We start from the raw sequence: 15357 nt of genomic DNA, 5'->3' as shown, positions 1-15357 counted from the left end.
TTAATATGCTGTCTGTGTTTTCACAGCCTTCCTGCCAAGGAGAAAGTATCTTTTAATTTCATGGCTGCAGTCACCGTCCACAGTGATTTTGGAGCCCAAGAAAAGAAAATCTGTCACTGCTTCCACTTTCTCCCCTTCTATTTGCCATGAAGCGATGGGACCAGATGCCATGATCTTTTATGCGTATTGAACTTCAAGCCAGCTTTCACTCTCCTCTTTCACCCTCATCAAAAGGCTGTTTAGGTCTTCTTCACTTTCTGCCGTTAGAGTGGTATTATCTGCACATCTGAGATTTTTGCTATTTCTCTCGGCAATCTTGATTCCAGCTTGTGACTCATCCAGCAAGGCGTTTCACACGATGTACTCTGCATATAAATGAGTACATGTCTCTTATGTCTCCTCCAATGGCAGTTGGGTTCTTTACCATTCGCACCACCTAGAAAGCCTCATGTAAAAGAGTATATATCTGCTAATCCCAAACTCCTAATTATTCCCTTCCCTCCCCTTCCCCTTTGATAACCGTAAGTTTATTTTCTATATCTGTGAGTTTGTTTCTATTTTTTGCCTGTTTCTGTTTTGTAAATAAGTTCATTTGTTTTTTTTTTAATTCTTAAAAAATTTAAATAAGTGCTATCCTGTGATATTTGTCTTTCTCTGATTTACTTAATATGATCATTTCTAGGTCCATCCATGGTGCTGCCAATGGCATTATTTCCTTCATTTTTAATGGCTGAGTAATAGTCCATTGTACATATGCACCACGTCTTTATCTATTCATCAGTCGATGGGCACTTGAGTTGCTCCCATGTTTTGGTTATTGTTTATAATAACAATAAACGTTGCTATGAACATTGGGGTGCATGTAAGTGATGATTTCTTAAAGGGCTTTTCTCATTTACTTCTCTTTGTGTTGACACCGCCTCTGCCAAGTAGCTTAGAAATGGATGAATTTGTTGACTACCAGAGAGATAGACGTGTTCTTATTTTTCTGTTTTAGCTTGGCCACGTTTTGATACAATTTATGGATGGCATCACTGACTCGATGGACATGAGTTTGAGTGAACTCCCGGAGTTGGTGATGGACAGGGAGGCCTGGCATGCTGCAATTCATGGGGTCCCAAAGAGTCGAACATGACTGAGTGACTGAACTGAACTGAACTGAACTGAACTGATGGGTGTTCATATTTGCTTTTCAGTAACATTCATAATTTACTTAAGTTCCCTATAGTGTTTGATGGCAAGGTTTCTTATATTATTAAAATCACAGTATTTTTTTCATTCTGCAATATTTGATTCTTTTCTTCATTATTTTTCATCTCAGATAAATTTTTATAATCTGTTTTCCTGGATTTATGCTTCTTCACAGAGAGAATAATTCTTTGAAATAATCTCCTAGTGTTCAGACCTTGACAGAATTAAAGGTTGTTATTGCCTATTTCACTCAGCTATTTTCACTCTAATTTTAGAGACAGAGGCAAAAAAATGATGGGTAGAAAAATATGCTGAAGGGAGTATGGTGGTTGTTGTTTAGTCGCTAAGTTGTGTTTGACTGTTTGCGACCCCCAGGGACTGTAGCCCACCAGGCTCCTCTGTCCATGGGATTTTCCAGGCAAGAATACTGGAGTGAGTTGCCAGTTCCTTCTCCAGGGGATTTTCTCGACCCAGGGATTGAACCCAGGCTTCCTGCAAGTCTCCTGCACTGACAGGCGGATTCTTTACTGATGAGCCACGGAGGAGAGAGTGACTGAGGGTAAGAAGTGGGGTTCTATTTTCACCTGCCACCCATGCTCAGGCCAAGGTCTTATTCTGTCTTTCAAAGGCAGATTTTTTTTTTCCTTTCAGCTTGTGATTTTTTTTTCCCTGTGGCTTAACTCACTTTTCAACTGAATTCAGTTCAATCTAGACCAGTCCAATCAATGTTCATGCAGCATTTCACAGTGTGCTGGTGAAACAGCTCTCAAGAAAATGGCTCAGATTGGTAGTTTTGTCAATTTCCTTGGTGTAAATATTCCCATCAGAACCAGTTTCCAGCTACCAACCTGATTTACTGAAAGCAAAGCTGTGAAGAATTGCCCATTGCTTGCTGGTCTCAGCGAATTCGGCACAACACTGAGAATACGTACATACGTACATATCTATATGTCGATTCTAGGTACTAGAATTATTTTAAAAAAGAAGATCCTAGCTTATGTTCTAGGGCTTCCCTTGTGGCTCAGCAGATAAAGAATCTGCCTGCAATGTGGGAAACCTGGGTTTGATCCCTGGGTAGGGAAGAACCCCTGCAGATCTCCTGCAGAAGAGAAAGGCTACCCACTCCAGTATTCTGGCCTGGAGAATTCCATGGACTGTACAGTCCATGAGGTCGCAAAGAGTTGGACTTGGCAGAACGACTTGCAGTTTCTCAGCTTATGTGTGAAGACATTACATCATTTTCTCGTTTAATCCTCACCCTAACCTCTTTTTAAAAAATATTCATTTATTTTTGGCTGTACTGGGTCTTTGGGGCTGTGTACGGGCTTTTCTCTAGCTGCGGTGCATGGACGTCTCATCGTAGTGGCTTCTCTTGTTGCTTCCGTAATTGTGATGCAGGGGTTTAGTTACCCCACAGCACGTTGGATCTTCCAGGACCAGAGATCGAACTAGTGTCCCCTGCATTGCCAGGCAGATTCTTAGCCACTGGACCACTGGGGAAGTTCACCATAACCTCTTAAGGTGATTAATTTTATCATCCTTCTTTTGAAGATGAGGAATTTAGGCAGGCTGACCCACCATGGGCCCAAGTAACCCTTCAGCCATGTGCCCTAAGGGCTCACTGACTTTACAAGACCAGGTTCCTGCATCCACATGCTCAGCTGGCAGTCTGTCTTACACACCTGACTCTCCTGATCCCCTCTTCTCTTCCCCACAGCTCTAGATTCGGGTGGGAATCTAGTGCTTTTAGCCTCAGAGCCTTGCTTATGTCACTTTCTCTGGCTTGCAAGTCCCTGCTAGCCATGTCTGTCCAATGTCCGTTTCTTCATCTCCTCGCTTTTGTCCTCCGTATACATCACATTCTCCAGAGAGCCTCCCTGATGCTCTCAGCAGGTGCAGCCTTTCCTTCCCTTGAACCTTCTTACCATATTGTTTAGATTTCTCTTATGCTTCTTAACTCATGGGTTCTTAACTGGATCTATGGCATCTGCACACTAGTAGATTGGGTGGAGGTACTTAACTTTTTTCAAAGACTGTACGGGCAATTCTGAAAGCCTCAGTGGCCAGGTATCAGGAATCTTTCCCTTATCTACTTCTGCACAACTTTCCAAGCCAGGGAATGTTAGTGATGTAAATCTGATCTGGTCTTCTTACTCTTTCATCCTGTTTTTTTTTTAATTCATCACTTTATCACATATTTATTGAGCTCCTATCATATGCCAGATACTGAGTGTTTGATCTTGGTATTCAACAGCAAGCAAACATGGAGTCCTTGGAGACAAAAAGTCTAGGGGGGAAGACAGACATCCATCAAATAATCACAAGACTGTGTTGAACAGATGTTAACTGGGAATCTCCATCCTCTTGGAGTCTCAGCTGAGGACTCAAGACAGAGAATAATGGGCAATCTGTGCCCATACATTCATTTAAGACTTGCCAAAACCCAGTTGGATCTGATACTAGCCATCTCCCATTTTTACCACTTTTTATAAGAGAAAACTAGAAATTCAAACCGAATGAATAGTTGAAGCAAGTCATCAAGGTAGAGAGGTATTAGTTGATAAGGGAATGCCCTCTCCCTTCCCTTTGTATGTGGGAGGGTAGGGAGGAATAATACTGTCCAGCTCCTAACCTGGTGGCATGGTCCTCAAGACATCGCTGAGAGTGTCAGAGGTGACTGCAAGAGAGAAACCATCTGTTCTCCAGGTGGATGTGTACTGAGTTTGAACCTGAAAGCCGTTCAGCTCTTATGGGATCAGAGAAATGTGAGGGAGCTTCACCCACCCCCAGTGTTTGAAACTGGGGAATTCTGAAGGCAGAAGGCTATTTGGACAAGAGAGAGCAGTGTAGAAGCAGCTATTAAAGAGGCAAGGATGTATGCATTTCCCTAGAGATACAAGGTAGTAAGGATGGCAGCTGGAAATGGAGCACTTCAGTGGGAACTCTTGAGCCAGGAGGGTGTTCTCCTGGGATGAGGAGGCCAAGAAGAAGCCATGTAGTGTATCACCAAGTGCAGAAGCTGAGGCTGGTGTGGGGACAACTCAGGGCAGCCTTCCAGAAGTCTATCACCCTTTGTTGTTGTTGATCAGTCCCTAAGGCCTGTCTGTCTCTTTGCGACCCCAGCAAAGAGTCTGCACTGCAGCATGCCAGGCTCCTCTGTCCTTAACTATTTCCTGGAGTTTGCTCAAATTCATGTCCACTGAGTCCGTGATGCTATCACCCATATCAGAAGCCTATATACTACTGATACTATGTATAAAACAGATAACTAATGAGAACCTACTGTGTAGCACCCGGATCTCTACTCAAGCTCTGTGGTGACCTAAGTGGGAAGGAAATCCAAAAAAGAGGGGGTGGATGTATATGTATATATATGGCTGACTCATTTTCTTGTACAGCAGAAGCTAACACATTGTAAAGCAGTTATATGACAAGAAAATTAATTTAAAAATAAAACAAAACCCATTGGAAGGACTGATGGTTAAGTGGGAGCTCCAATACTTTGGCCACATGATGAGAAGAACTGATTCATTGGAAAAGACCCTGATGTTGGGAAAGATTGAAGGCAAAAGGAAAAGAGGGTGGCAGAGGATGAGATGGTTAGATAGCATCCCCGATTCAATGAACATGAACTTGAGCAAACTCTGAGAGATAGTGAAGGACAGGGAAGCCTGGCATGCTGCAGTGTAAGGGCTCACAAATAGTCGGACATGACTTAGAAACTGAACAATAATAACTCCTCTGGGTAGACAGCATCGCCGATCACCAGGACCTGATTCCTGAGTTCCTGACTGGAGAAGACACAGCAGTATTTTTCATACACATAAATACCTATTATTATGGATAACTGAGAATTAACATAAAGATATTATCCCAGATCATAATACTTTATTCTCACCTTTCTGCCCCAAACGTCACTTCTTATATTTTAAGTCATAAGAAAATTCATAAAAATTACAGAAAATATTGAACATACAGAAAAGTAAGAGATCAAATGGAAAATGACTTGCAGCATACCCACTACTCCAGCTCAATGGTTCCCAGGGGGAATATTATTTCATCAACACCCCTAACTCACTGGTCCCCCACCCCTGCATTTGGTATGTTTGGAAGCAAATGCCATATATCATATTATCTAACTATTTCAGGAAAACCTAGGAATTTTTATCATCTTGGATAATAACAGAGCGATTGACACCATGCAGCCTTGTTGGCCCTGGAGACCTTTAAAAAAAAAAAAGGCATTCTTTAGGCAATTCAAAAATGTCTTAAGAGCACTTTACGCACAAACTGTTAGACTGTGCACTAAAAGTTCCGAAATATAATTTTATGCAGCTGTCAGGCTTTCTCAGTGGTTTTCAGAGTTCACAGGGAGCTCTCTGATGACTTGTTACAGAAATTCCAAGAAGGTTTGAGCTCTTTAAAGGCCTGTCTGTGGGCCCGTGGGTTTTGGGAAAGAACACAGTTCAGGGCTGGCCTTTGGTCCTGCTGCACGTGCAGGAGAGGTGAGGCTGCTGCCAGCTGCTCTGGGTCTTGGCTTTTGCTAATGTAACCTGTCATGCCGTCCGAAGATTGTTTAGGAAACACAAGAGAACTAGCGCCGTCCTTAAAATGTTAGGGAGTCCTGGGATCTTGGGATGGGAAGGCCAACAGAGTGGTGTGCATTGCCTCGGGAATTTAATCAGAGTTGGCAGGCACAGAATGGAGCCTGTCAGCCCTGGGGAGGGATCTCAGCGGGGCTGGACAGGCCTCCTCCATCCATGCAGTGGTGCAGACAGAAAAGAGAGACCGGGGAAACGCTGACCTGGAAGGCAGACCACAGGAACTAGAACTACACGCCTTTGCATAACCACGTTTGTGCTTCCTGTAGCACTGACTTCAATTCGAACATCTCCCTGAGAAAGATTTGGCATATGAGAGATTCTGCATCTTTTTTTTTTTTTTTAAATTTTTATATTCTGGTGTGTGTGTTCTTTTTTAAATTGACATTAGCCGACATATGACATTTTATTAGTTAGAGATGTACCAAATAATGGTTTCACATATGCAACACTGCAAAATGATCACAGGTCTAGTTGACATCTAACACCGCATGTAGTTACAAACTGTTTTCTTTTTTTTCCTGTGATGAGAACTTTTAAGATTTACTCTTTACAGTTCAGTTCAGTTGCTCAGTTGTGTCCGACTCTTTGCAACCCCATGGACTGCAACACGCCAGGCCTCCCTGATCACCAACTCCTGGAGTTTACCCAAACTCGTGTCCATTGAGTTGGTGATGCCATCCAACCGTCTCATCCTCTGTCGTCCCCTTCTCCTCCTGCCCTCAATCTTTTTACTCTCTTAGCAACTGTCAAACATACAATACAGTATGATTAATCATGGTTGCCATGCTATATGTTATATCCCAGGACCTATTTATCTTATAACTGGAGGTTTGTGCCTTTTGACTGTCTTCACTCATTTCACCTACCTCCCGCCCCCACCTCTGGCCACCAACAATCTGATCTCTGTGTCTGTGATCTCACCATTTTTTAAAAATAATATTCCATATAGACATGAGGTGATAAGGTGTTTTATTTTCTGTCTTGCCTATTTAATTTAGCAAAATGTCCTCAAGTTTCATTCATGTTATGGCAAACGGTACGATTGCCTTCATTTTTATAAGGCTAAATAATGTCTCGTTGTATAAATGCATGTGTATACACTAGATTTTCTTTATCCATTCATCCACTGATGAACACTCAAAGTGGTTGCTGAGATGCCATATCTTTGAGCAATAGACAATAAAATATAGTTACCATTCATCAAGAGTGTATTAGGGCGAGGCACTGTCCTAAGTGTTTTCTGTGCATTTCTTCTTTATTCTTTACCAAGAGCACATGAAGCAGCAACTATGATTTCCTCATGATAAGGGAGGAGGGCTGAGGTTAGGGTCAGGTGGGCAAGGCTGGTAAGGGGCAGAGCTGGACTCCAAAACCCTCACCTTCACTAGTGACCACCTCATCCATATGGGTAAAATCCAAGGATTGCTCACATTTTGGATTAGGAGTCTGTCTTTCATGACATTCAACATGCTCAACAGCAATGAGAGTGGGAAGCTTCTATTAAAATGTGCTGCTTCAGAATCAAGCACAGAAAGGAGACGGGGTGATGGTGGAGGAGACAGCCTTGCCCCTGCTCCTTCTGTCTTCAGGAGGAGGGATTTCCCCAAAACACTCCACCCCTTCATTTATTCTACCCCACAGAAGGGGTATAGATGGATTTGGGACATTTGGGAAAAACTAGGTTGTGCTCCACTCAATTGGCTGGGGATGAAAATCTGCTCGGTTTCAGGGAATCTTGATTAAGAAGCTCCTTTGCCATCACACTAAAGCAATATTCCTAAAAAGGTATAATTTATAGAGAGTATAAATCACTCATTTCTGTGTACTGTCCAATGAGTTTTGACCAACGTATATAGTTGTGTAAGTCACAGATTAAAGACAGAGCAGTTCCATCCCTTCCTAAATGTTTCTTCATGTCCCCCTGTAGTAAGAACTCTCCCCGTTTCTAACCACTGGCAGGAACTGATCTTATTTCTGCCCCTACAATTTTGCCTTTTCCAGGATGTCATAGAAATGGAGTCATACAACATGTGGGCTCTCGAGTCTGTATTCTCTCTTTCACTGAGTGTAAGCTTTTGAGAGTCATTCACGTTCCTTTCCCTCCGGAGGACTATTCTGCTATATGGGAGCACCACGGTTGGTTTGTCTATGTACCAGCTAAGGGATGTTAGACTTTGCTCCAGCGTTTGACTCTTCTAAATTAAAGCTGCAATAAACATTCATGCACTGATCTTTGTATGGTCTTTCCATTTCTCTTTCATTGGTCTTTGTGTGGACACATATTTCCATTTCTCTTGGCTAAATACCTAGATTGCTGGTGAATACCTTAAGTGTATTAAGTGTATTGAGAGTTTGGACCATAAAGAAAGCTGAGTGCCAAAGAACTGATGCTTTTGAACTGTGGTGCTGGAAAAGACTCTTTGAGAGTCCCTTGGACTGCAAGGAGGTCAAACCAGTCCATCCTAAAGGAAATCAGTCCTGGATATACATTGGAAGGACTGATGCTGAAGCTGAAGCTCCAGTACTTTGGCCACCTGATTCGTCTAATTGATTCATTGGAAAAGACCCTGATTCTGGGAAATATTGAAGGCAGGAGGAGAAGGGGACAACAGAAGATGAGATGGTTGGATGGCATCACTGGCTCAATGGACATGAGTTTCAGAAAGCTCAGGGAGTTGGTGCTGGACAGGGAAGCCTGGCCGTGGGATCACAAAGAGTCAGACACGACTGAGCGACTGAACTGAATTGAACCTTAAGTGTATATTTTACTTCATAGGAAACTGCTGAACTGTTTTCCAAAGAGCCTATGCTATTTTGTATTTCAGCAGCAATGGATGTAAGTTCTTATCTCCACATTCTTGCCAGCACTTGGTATTACCGGTTTTGCATTCAAATTTTAGCCATTCTAATTTGTATATGGTGGCATTGCACTGGGCTTGCCTGGTGGCTCAGTGGAAAATAATTCGCCTGCAATGCAGGAGTCACAGGAGACACAGGTTGGATCTCTGGGTCGAGAAGATCCCGTGGAGGAGAGCATGGGAACCCACTCCAGTGTTCAGGCCTGGAGAATCTCATGGACAGAGGAACCTGGAGGGCTATTGTCCATAGGGTCACAGAGTTGGACACGACTGAAGTGACTTAGCACGCATGTCCAAATGGCATTGCGCTGTGGTTTTAATTTGCATTTCCCTAATGATGTTGAACATCTCTTCATGTATTTATTTGCCATCTGTATATCTTCCTTGTTGAAGAATCATTTAAAATATTTTTTCATTTTGGGTTATCTGTTTATCATTGGTTGTAAAAATGTATATATCTAGATATAAATCAGATGTGTGTTTTACAAATAGTTTCCCTAGTCCGTGATTTGCTTTTATGAACTATGTCTTTTGAAGAGAAGCATTTCAAATAGAGTTCATGAACTTTTTTCTTTTATAGTTAGTGTTTATATATCCTATTTAAGAAATCTTTGCCCAAATCAAGGTCACAAATGTATCCTCCTAGAAATTTTACAGTTTTAGTTTTTACATTCATGTTTATGATCCCTTTTAATTTTTTTTATATGGGGTAAGGCAAGGGCGAAGTCTTTATTTCTTTGCACATTAAGGGTCAAGTTTTTATTTTTTTTGTGAATACATGGAGAATGGCCAGACCATATTTACAATGGACTTTGACCCACAACCTGGGGCAACCTGCCCAGGAGACCAACCCTCTTACCTACCATGACCGCCAAGAAAGCCGGTCTGTTATATACTAGATTCGTGGGAAGTCACACTGCTATTTCCAGTAACAATCCAGGAAATAAACAATAACCTCTGCAACAGTCAGCCTCAAGTGTACAGAACTTGATTAACAACTGACAGCTTTCCTAGTTATTATCTCTACTTCCAACTTAAAGTCCAGCCAGAGAAAGCCAAATATACACTGCAACCAGTCATATAGGATGCCCCACTTCTAATTACCCCACCTGCAACTCTCCTATGCAATTGGGGCATGCCTGAAGCCCCCTCTGTCTCCCACCATAAACTTTTCCACTTCTCTGCCAGCCTTTGAATCTCTGCCAAAATTCAAGTGTTGGTAGCTGACTCCCTTGCTAGAGCAAGCTCTGAATAAATAGCTTGTCCTTCTCACTTGGTCTTCATTTATTTTCACAATGTGAATGCCAACAATGCTTTGTTTATTTCTCAGTTTCCATAAAGCTCTGGCAGGGAACGTGGGTACTGTTTATTACAGTCCTCAATAAATGTGGATGCTTTTGAACTGTGGTGTTGGAGAAGACTCTTGAGAGTCCCTTGGACAGCAAGGAGATCAAACCATTCAATCCTAAAGGAAATCAACCCTGAATATTCACTGGAAGGACTGAGCTGAAGCCCCAATACTTTGGCCACCTGATGGAAAGAGCCAACCAATTGGAAAAGACCCTGATGCTGAAAAAGATCATAGGCAAATGAGAAGGGGGCAGCAGAGGATGAGATAGTTAGATAGCATGACTTACTCAATGGATGTGAGTTTGAGTGAACTCTGGGAGATGGCGAAAGACAGGGAAGCCTGGTGTGCTGCAGTCCATGGGGTTGCAAAGAGTCAAACATGACTCAGTGACTTTACAACAACAAAATGCACTCAGGTTCCATCCATGTTGTCTCAAATGGCAAGATTTTCTTCTTTCTAATGGCTGAATAATATTTCATTATGTATACCATCTCTTCCTTATCCATTCAACCTTTGATGGGCACTTAGGTTGTTTGCATATTTTGGCTGTTGTGAATAATGCTGCAATGAACATGAAAAGGCAGATCTCTCTTTGAGATCCGGTTTTCCTTTCCTTTGGATAAATACCCAGAAGTGGGATTGCTGGGTCATCTACTTGTTTTTTCTTTAACCCAGTATTATATCATAAGTATTTCTCCTCTGTTATTCTTTGGAACCATTAACAGCCAAAGAATATCCATCAAGAAACTGTACCATCATTTAATCTCTACCCCCTTTTATTAGACAATTAAACTGTTTCCATTTTTTCCTATAATAAATGAGATTATATTGAAAAATTTTGTGCAAAAGCCTTCATCCCTATTTAGGATTATTTCCTTAGGATAGATTCCCAGAAATGGAATTACTGGGTCAAAAATTTTGGATGTTTTATGTCTCTCTTGGTACATGCTGACAAACTGCCTTCCAAAAGGCTGTGTGAATTTATACTGCCCCATCCCTTTATGAAAACAAAGGCGCGGGAATGTAAGCCCCTTCACAGCCAGGCACTGATAGTCCCTGGAACACAGGCAGAGCCAAGAATCTCTCATTTGGAAGTAACGCTAAAGGTCAGCAAATCTGACCTCCACTGAGACTCAATCCTAGAGGTGTGTTTTGTGGAGAGAAAGTCCAAATTTGCTTCACAGCATTGTTGGTAATTGTACCCTCTCTGGGATGGGTGGCCCCAGAGTCTTTACACAACCCCAGCCTGGGGCTAAGCCCTGGTCTTTGCAATTTTGTAGAACTAGTCCCACGATCGCAAAGAGTCGGACACGACTGAGCGACTGAATTGAGCTGAACTGAACTGAGTCTCATGATGGGCACACAGTGGGCACTCCACCCATCTGGGCAGATGAGATAAGAGGCTCAGAGCCTGATTGAAGCCCTCTCATTATCCCCCCGGGTAGACAGCACTGGCAAGACACTAGCGGCACTTTTGTGTTGGGACTGAACAGTTGCCCCTGGTATTGCCAGAGCTCAAGGGCACCAGAGACCTTAAGTCCCCAAGACTCCTCTTCTAAGGGGTCTTGGTAGTATGGGACACTCTTAAAAAGCTCTATAGGGATCCTTGCTCAAAGAGTCCCATGATCAGGGAGGAATCACCTGACCAGGGAGGAATCACGTGACCAGGGATGTAGACTCCATTTCTATGTCTTCTGCACTCAAGGTGTCAGGCCTTCCCGGCCCTCATCTCAAGGTTCTATCCTGACTTGGACCTACCCATGGCTTTCACCCTAATCAGGCCTTTCAACCTGGCCTTCCCTCAGCTCACAGGCTATTTAGAACCGGTCACTTTTCCAGATCCTGCTGGAAGCTGGCTCTGCCAACTCCAGGCAGTTGACTCATTCCATGGAGACCTATCCAGCACCCCCAGGACCAGCCACTGGCCATGTGCTCAGGGTGGGGGGTGGACAAGCCCACTCTAGTCCTTGTATACACTTGATTCTCTTCATGCTTTGTGACTTTGCACATTGCTCCGCTCTTTCAACCTGCAAGATCTTTCTCTCTGTTTCCTTGCCTGATTCACCCCCACATTCATTCAAAAAAATCTCATTAATTTTCAGCTCTGTGCCCAGGCATTGGTCAACACTCGGTCATTTCCTCTTCTTACAACCTTGGAAGGTAGTTACTGTTACCAGTATTTTCATTTTATACAGGAAAAAGCTGTAAGAGGTGAGTTTCTCATCTGAGGCTGAACAGTCTTAGACTCTTAGCCACTATATTTTACTGCCCCCTTCTAGTAGCTACATATGCTGAAGACAGCAAGAGCTACAAAGCAAAAGAAGAGAGGCTGGTGACAGAGAGGAAAAATAGGGAAACTACTTTAGTTTGAGGGATCAAGGCAGACAACTCTAACACTCAAGAGGATTCCTAGGGGTGACTTCAGTAGGTAAAGACAGGAAAATAGCCTTCCAGGAAGGGAGACAAGCATGTATAAAGGTCTTGTGGTAGGAGAGGGCTTTGGGAACTCTAGGAAATAAAAGGACAGCGAGTTGGAGCTTATATGATAAGATAGCCTGCAAGAGAAAAGGTCAGAGAAATTGGCAAGGTGATGTCATTTCAGAGCTTGAAAAGCTTGACTTTTATTATAGCAGCAATGTGAGCCATTAGTCAGGGGGAAACTATCATCTCTATCATGCTGAAAATGAGGCTTTTGTTGTGTGGGGAATGGGTCCAAGGGGGCTGGGCTGGGGAGATTTCTGATCAGTTGGGAGGCTGATGCAGATAAGCGGGCAAGAGATGGTTATGTTGGTCACTGTGGTGGTAGGAGATAGAGAAAAGGAGAGATTTTTGAATAGGAGAGATTTTTGAACATATGCTTAAGTCCTGGAGGATCAGACAGGGTGTCCTGGGGGAAGCCCCTTCTGCACTCCTCAATACCAGCGGGCCCCAGCACTGTCTCTCTGCTCCCACGGGACCTCACTCTCTAATCAGCCTCTTGCCACAGGGCTGAAGCTCTGCATCTTATCTCCTCTGCTTCTTCTCTGGGCTGTGAACTATCTGGTGTTTATTGTTCTGTCCACGGCTGTACCCCTACTCTAGAGCATGGTCGGTGGTTGATAAAGGTTTTTAAAATGTGCTGAATGGGTCATTTACTGTGTGCCATCTCTGAGCAAAGATTCATACGTATCATCTTGTGTACCAGGCTCAGCAAGCTCATATGGGGTGGTTACTATTTCATCTCCATTTTACAGATGAGGAAGCCTTGTCCACACTCATGTACTGTGAGGTGTAGAGCCAAGGCTGGAATCCAGGTGTGCTGGTGACAAAGACCCGATGTGGGTCACCCAGCTATGCTTCCTGCTTGCATCTCCCCCAGGTGCACCCATCAGGAAAGCAGGGCTTTTCTTGGATTGCCATCACATTAGACTACCCGGCCCAGGGCAGGAGGCACCAAGGAGGTGTGCATGGCACTCAGTGTGTGTGTCCTTGCTCAGTTATGTCTGACTCCATGACCCCAGGGACTATAGCCCTCCAGGATCCTCTGTCCTTGGAATTCTCCAGGCAAGAATACTGGAGTGGGTTGCCATTTCCTCCTCAGGGGATCTTTCTGACCCAGGATCAGACCTGTGTCTCCTGCACTGCAGATGAATGCTTTACCAGCTGAGCCACTGGAGAAAGCATGGTACTCAACCAAACCTAATTAGACAGTGTCAACATTCAATGGAACATTGTTCAGCCATTAAAAGGGATGGAGTGCTGATACTTCTTACAACATGGATGAACCTTGAAAACATTGTTCTGATTGAAAGAAGCTAGACACAAAAGACCATGCATTATATGAGTTCATTTGTATGAAATATCCAGAATAGATAAAGTCATAGAGACAGAAAGCAGATTGGGAATTGCCAAGGGCTGGAGTTGGGACTGAGACATGGGGAATGACTGCTAAATGGGTTCAGAGATTTCTTTGGGGATGATGAAAATATTTCAGATCTTAATAGAAGTGGTGGCTGTAAACATTGTTAACACAGTGGATGCCACTGAATCAAGATGGTTAATTTTAAGTTATGTAAGTTTCACCTTGATAAAACATGCATTGGAATGAAATGTACCAGCTTCCAGTTAGTAGTTAACCTAGGAGCAAGAAAAGGATCAAAAATGGGATTTTAGCTAAACCTATCATTTTTTATTTCTTTATAAATAATCTTTAAATTTCTTTATAAAAGATCTGAAGCAAAAAAAAAAAAATCTGCCATTCCTTAAGTGGTTGCTGGAAATTCTTTCATATAGAGAAACGGAGCTTAAAGACAGTGCAGCAGCTGAGCGAGAAGCAGAATTGGCCACAGCTCAGCCCAATTCTCTTTCCGTCGAAGCCTCTGACTTCAGTGTAAAAGGAGGGAGTTCACACTGTGTGTTGTGGCCACAGTTCCTGTCGCAGGATGAATGCAGGGTTGAGGTGAGACCTAACCAATGGCAGGGATCTGCTTCCCACCACTAGCCTCTCTTCTTTCCAGTGGAAGAGGAGCTGTCAAGGCACCCAGGCACATGAGTGGAAGGTTGAGTCTCCCCACCTGAAGCCAAATCCAATGGCGTGGAAAGAGCTGGTGCTGCTCAGGCTTGTAGGGGAGCGGGGTTCAGGCACCAGCACTTACTGAGAGCCCCCAGAACCCCTCCTGGATCCCACCACTGAACACGTGCCAACATGGCTAACTTTCAGAGCCACCTCTTGGGTAGGTTGTATTTGCCTGCGTTCTGTAGCTGAGAAGATGATGGCTCAGATGAGAACCATTCTCAGGGTAACAGGGGAACAAGACAGGGATGGGATTCAAAGAGAGAGCCTGTGTTCACTGCAGTGCCTCCAGCCTGAGAAAACCCCTGGCACGTAGAAGGTGCTGAGTCAACATTTGTTCAATGAATGAATGAATGGCAGCAAAACAAGATACACTTTCTAATCATCCAATAGCTTGGCAAAGATGCAGAGAATCCAAACCTGCCAGGAGGCAGGGTTGTTCATAGGTCGTTTGTGCAAATATGAAGTGACACACTTAGTGGTACCATATTTATATTGACGAAGACATACAAAGAGTCTGAAATTTTACAACCTTTGTCTCAACATTTCTACTCTCAGGACTTAATTTTAAAAAATTGTAGGCAAATCTATACCTGTGATGATGATGCTCACAGAATGAGATGCCTTTCTTTTTCGTCATTATAAGTTACTTGTTCTACAGTTATAGATTGGTTAAGTCAATGGCGCATCAGCAAAAGGACCACTTTGCAGCCATTAACATCTATGTTCTGTAAGAACATTTAATAACAAAGGCAAATGATCACAATCTATTACTTAAAAGAAAAAAAAGACTAATGTAGT

At 43.2% G+C, this 15357-nt stretch overlaps 1 protein-coding gene across 3 annotated transcripts in view; it reads right to left on the bottom strand.

Moving 5' to 3' along the window:
* The window catches only part of C1QTNF7 (C1q and tumor necrosis factor related protein 7), a 125829-nt gene that overhangs the window by 20182 nt on the left and 90290 nt on the right, over positions 1–15357 (bottom strand). The window contains exon 1 of one of the 3 annotated variants that reach the window (XM_005681903.3): positions 5996–6105. The exons of the other annotated variants lie outside the window; for them this stretch is intronic. Coding sequence (XP_005681960.3) covers positions 5996–6104 — 109 coding nt within the window. The 5' untranslated portion in view covers position 6105. Of the gene's footprint in view, positions 1–5995; positions 6106–15357 lie in introns of those variants that run through there. 3 annotated transcript variants of the gene reach the window in all.

Source organism: Capra hircus, chromosome 6 (genome assembly GCF_001704415.2).
Source record: "Capra hircus breed San Clemente chromosome 6, ASM170441v1, whole genome shotgun sequence".
NCBI lineage: Eukaryota > Metazoa > Chordata > Mammalia > Artiodactyla > Bovidae > Capra > Capra hircus.
Note: the sequence above shows the minus strand (reverse complement) of the source record. Positions and strands in the feature narration are given on the sequence as shown.